Genomic DNA, 5135 nt, shown 5'->3' on the forward strand with positions numbered 1-5135 from the left:
CTGAGGCCCAGATCCTGTCCCTTCACTGTGCCAAAGCACACGAAGCACCCATGGGGCTGGAACGCAGAGACGCCCCACCCGGGTCCTCAGTGTCACTACTTTGGAGCCCCTGGCTTTAGGCATCAGCGCTCCTGCATGAGGTGCAGCACTGTGGTTAGCAGCAGGTGCAACTGCAGCAGTCGCTAAGGTAGCAAAATACTGAGCAGCCCCTTCCCAAAGAGCCCTCCACCCTGGCTCCCTTCGTCTCCCTAGGACCCTCTATAACCTCCTCACAAACCAATGGAGTTCACAGTAGGGGCTTCCCAATGCAGTTCTGTGGATAGTGGTGCCTCGGGTCGCTCTTGTCGGTAAATATCTAGGATCATTTTCTCTAAGGGTAGGGAAGGGACAGAGAGGAATTAAGGAAGTGTGCCATGGAGGATAGACTTGAGATAGAAAGGCTAACTAAGCCAGGAAGCCAAAGAGGAATAGGGAGAGAAGGCATGGCTAGAAAGCCAAGGTCAAGGGTCATTTCCCATCACTCACTCTTTCCACAGGCAGCTGCTGTCCCATAGCCCACAGCCTGGGCCAGCCCGAAGGTGAGCAGCCCAAAGCTGGTGGAAGCTTCAGCTGTGTGCATCCTGTCAGTAGTGCCAAGGTCCACTTCCGCATAGGAGAACTCACTGCCTGGCACAGCCGCCCAGGTGAGCTTGGCCCCCAAAGCCTGCCCATCCATGGTTAGCTCACTGGTAGCCTTTGTCTGTGCAACCACCAGGGCCACACCCTCAGTGCCTGGAATACTCTTGATCACATAGGCAGAGCAGTAGGCTGCCACATCTGGGATCAGGACCAGGTAAGGGTCATAGGTCATTTGACCCTTTATGGCCCCTGTGCCAAACAGCACAACCTGGATACCCACATCTGCGGACAGGTAGAGTGGCCGGGTTGGCCGGATCTCGAACTCAGCCACATCGCCCCTCTGGAGGCCTCGGGAACCAATGGTTCCCCCGTGGTTGTATGTCAGTTTTGTGGTCTGGCTGGCCACAACATAGGCTAGATCATAGCGGGACTGGAAGGTCAGAGGGGGAACCACATACTGGGTTCCCCAAGCAGATGTGGGGAGCAGTTGCTCCACCACATGGTTGCAGTTTGTGTGCTTCTGGACACAACTGTGGCCAGAAAGAACAGCCACTGGGCTGCTGGCTGTGACCCTTGACCCAGAGAGATCTGCTGTGCTCTGTAGCTGGGCTGCTCCATATGGTTCCAGAGTCACATTTACAATACCACCAGCTGGGTGGAAAGTATTGCGGAATGTCACTGCTGCCTTCAAGCTGATAGTAACTGAGGCACCGGCTCTGCCAGCCACCACAGCAAACTCTTTTACATGTTGGGCAGAGATGCCTGGGGGTGTGAGTACAAAGTACTCTGTGCCCAGGGCTCCAACAGGCCAGAGCAATGTTAGCTCCGCTGTTCCAGGCTTAGCATTTAAAGCCTGCACAGAGATGCGGTGGTCAGAGTGGACCACCACAGCACGCTGGAAAGTGCTGCTGCCAGTCATCTCTGCATTGGCATTGATGTTGACCATGACTGACTCTCCAGGCTTCACTGTGACCTTCTGGGAGGTGCCATCGGCCTGGCTGAGGATGGTGACAGAGGTGGTGTTCTCTGACAGACTGGAGATGAAGACGCAGAGAGAGGCCGTGCTGTACCCGGGCTCGGAATTCTGCAGGAAGGCCGTGAGGAATTCTTCCCCACCAGTGTTCCTGGGGTCCACTGTGGCCTCCTGGGTCAACCCTTAAGAAAACGCAGTTGTGGGTCCACTTAGCTATTCCTCCCCATTTCAAACCCAGCTCGTTGCCCTGTGCCCGAGACCCTCTCGACATAATTCTCCTCCTCTGCTCCTATTTCCTTCCTTACCCACGCAGCATTTGTTCATCTGTAATGCTCTTGAACTCAAATGCCTCAGGGCCAGACGAGGACTAGACGCGTGTGAGATAGTCTAGGTACGCGGAACTGGGGCCTGGAGCACCGTGCTCCACCTGACACAGCTTTTGCTCGTTGTTAATGTGAAAGATTGGAGCCTTTCATCTGTTTTAAGGAAAGCTATCTGGCTAGCTCAAGTTCTTAATGAACTTTCCACCCAATCTGTGTGGATTCTGTCTGAATATGACTAGGGGATTTATGTGAAGCGGGTGAAGGGGGAGAGGGATTGTAGAAGTGTGGACAGGGCGTCTGAGAACTAGAGGGTAGTGGGCTTCTCAGTGTCCATGTGTGCGTGCGTGCGTGCGTGCGTGCGTGCGTGCGTGTGTGTGTGTGTGTGTGTGTGTGTGTGTGTGAGAGAGAGAGAGAGAGAGAGAGGGAGGGAGGAATTCTATCATATCTCTTTCACCACCTAAGGGCTTCTCCATTTCCGCTAGCCTCTGTCTCATTTAAGTTAGCCTTGGAGTGGCACTGGGAAGCTTGAGGGTGCTGACCCGGGCAAGTAGACTTTCCCCAGATATAAATGGGGGCTTGATCTGACTTACCCCACAGGAGAGTCGCTCCGGCCCAGAGGGCCCACCAGCTCCACAGGGATCCCATGCCTGCAGCTGGGAGAGAGGGAGGGGAGATGATGCTGTCCGGTTGGAGACCATTCCCGATAGGACAGAAGGGGACAGTCTCTGGAGAAGGGTTACCAGGGCATAAGGAGGGCTCGAATGGGAAAAGAAGTTGAATAGATAGGACCAGATGGGTCTGGAGTGGGGGACAAGGCTGGGAATGGGGAGAGGAAGTCAGGATGAAGTGCAATAGGTAGGGTATTCAATATCCAGGGGTCAGAAGGTAGAGGTGAAAGAGGCAGTCTAGGATTCGGATCCAGAATAGGGCGCTAGTTGTCCCTCTTCTGCAGGAAATCCCAGCCCTTCTCACCTGCGGGTCCTGGAGCTGCAGGTCCAGATTGCAAGCTAGGCTATATAGTGGAGATTCCTGGCCCCGTGGGCCACACCCTGGGTCACCTGATAAGCTCATTATGCCAGCTTCCTGGAGGAGGATGCTGATCTCAGACCAGGTGGAATGGGAGCCCTGAAGACCTGCCAAGGGTGGAGGACGAGGCTGTAGCCTGTGTTCTGAGAGGGGTGTGAGAACAGCTGCTGGCTACACCCTGGGAGCTTATGGATCAATTCAGTCCTGGAAGGGCGTTGTCCTCATGGAGACAGCTGGGGAGCAGCATGTTGAGATCCTGGCTCCCTGGGCAGGGCTAGGGCGGTGGGCAGGGTCTGAAATCGAGATGGGAGGTGGTGACTGGTCATATTTGCTGGCTCACTGGCCAGATTACTTTCTTTGACCCCTGCCAGAAACAACAGTAAAGGACCCATATCCGGGTCCTAGTTCCTTCAGCTCCAAGCTGAGCCTTGGTTCCTCGCCGTCTTCTTTCCAGTCACCAGTGGAGGACAGGGGTCTGGGAGTGAGCAGGGGGCTGAGGCCTCACCTAGACCTGTGATATGTATCATCACATCCTTGCCCCATTAGGGTCCCCTGGGCTTCCCCCCTATGAGGTCCTTGATGTTCTGAGGTGCTCTTTATCCGCTTGTGGCAGGGAGGGGGTGGAGTGGGGCCCTGGAACTCAGGCTGTGTGCGACAGATGCCAGAGGTCTCTATTTCCTGGTTCCACAAGACCATGAGGGTTTCACTTCCTAGAGAATTATTTGGCTTGGGATTTTTTACTTTCTGTGGTTTTGCCATTCCCTCTCCTTTCTTCTTTCTTTCTTCTTTCTTTTGTATCCTGAGAAGGGACCGGCTGGACAGGTTTTGAGTGCCTCTCCATTACCCTGCAATTGGTCTGAGATGAGGCATGGGGGGCCAGATGGCCTAGTGAGAGTCAAGGTGGTGTGGATTTTCTGGGCTGGAGTCAGATGTCTCATACTGGCCTGGCCCATGTCATCCTCTCCTGATCCCTACTTTGCAGGTCGATGTTTGCTGAGGAGTCTCCTCAGGAAACAGCAGCTGCGAAGCCTAGTGTCCTCTGTCAACTCCTTCTCCCTTATCACTGAGGCCTGGGCTTCTGTGCAGCCTGGCTGGGTGGGGGATCTTCTCTGTCCAGGGCTGTGACTTTCCATCTAACCGCCCGTGGCAGGTTTTCAGAGGGGAAGATAAATCCTAGGTACTGATGATAGGGCCCTCGAGTCAACAGAAGTGGAGAGAGTAGGTGGGAGGCTGGATGGAAGGCAGAGAGAACTAGAAACAAGTGCGTGCAGGGCCAGGAGTGGGAGACTGAGAGTGAGGACTTTGGGAGAACAGAGGCATAGTACCCTCGGGAAGCCCCGAGAGCTGGAAGAGAACACGACAGAGTCCCCGAGGGAGAAATGGAGTGGGAAGAGATGACACCAGCACTCTCAAGGGAGAACGTGATAGCAAACCAAGATGTCACCCACTCTGCGTGGTCACCTCTTTTCTTCCTTGAGACACTCAGAGAAATAAGATGAGGAGGAAAACATTAGGGTGAGATTTCAGAGATAATGCTGACCCCCTTTCTGCACACTCCTCTAAGCCTTAATGTATCCCCTGGCTGAAACCAAAGAGAAACCTGCCCCTTTGGGCACTGCTCTCTGCAGGTGGAACCTGGAAATGGGTGGTGGAGCAAGTCTATGAACACTGTAACTTGAAACCCGTTAGGACCTTGTCTCTTTCCCCTTCCAGAGAATGTGTGTGTACACTTACATGTATGTGTATAATGACACACTCCTGTGCCCTACCCCAGATTATTTATGTTCTCATGAATCTTACTAACAACCCCGGAAATAACCCACAAGAACACTTCCTTATGGTCAAAGAAATCATATTCATCCTGCCAATTGTAGCTTTCTTCTGACCCCAAGCAAAGGGCTCATCTGAACCTTTGAGCCGCTCCATATCTATGAAGCAGGCCACACCATTCCAGACCCTGGGGACCCCTCTGACTGGTCTGGGCTCTGCAAGCCAGGCCACAGGGCAAATGATTTTCTGTCCAGCTAAGATCAGGTTTTGCTGGAAGTTTCTAACTCTACTCCTTCTCACTCTGGTCCCAATGACTTGCACCTGCACAGAAACTGCTCTATGTTCTCAAATGATGTGTTACTCGACGCATGGTTCTAGTTCCTTCTCCGTAATACCAAACATCAGTGTTTCTTCATTGAAACTGT

At 53.5% G+C, this 5135-nt stretch overlaps 1 protein-coding gene across 1 annotated transcript in view; it reads right to left on the reverse strand.

Moving 5' to 3' along the window:
• Positions 1 to 2559, reverse strand: part of Fcgbp (Fc fragment of IgG binding protein) — a 75908-nt gene extending 73349 nt beyond the window's left edge. Inside the window, exons 1-2 of the mRNA XM_026778069.1 lie at positions 2505 to 2559; positions 526 to 1773 (exon numbers count right to left, since the gene is read on the reverse strand). Of these exons, the coding sequence (XP_026633870.1) occupies positions 526 to 1773; positions 2505 to 2559 (1303 nt within the window). The remainder of the gene's footprint in view (positions 1 to 525; positions 1774 to 2504) is intronic.
• Between the last annotated feature and the right edge of the window lie 2576 nt (positions 2560 to 5135).

This window comes from Microtus ochrogaster, unplaced genomic scaffold (assembly GCF_000317375.1).
Source record: "Microtus ochrogaster isolate Prairie Vole_2 unplaced genomic scaffold, MicOch1.0 UNK103, whole genome shotgun sequence".
NCBI lineage: Eukaryota > Metazoa > Chordata > Mammalia > Rodentia > Cricetidae > Microtus > Microtus ochrogaster.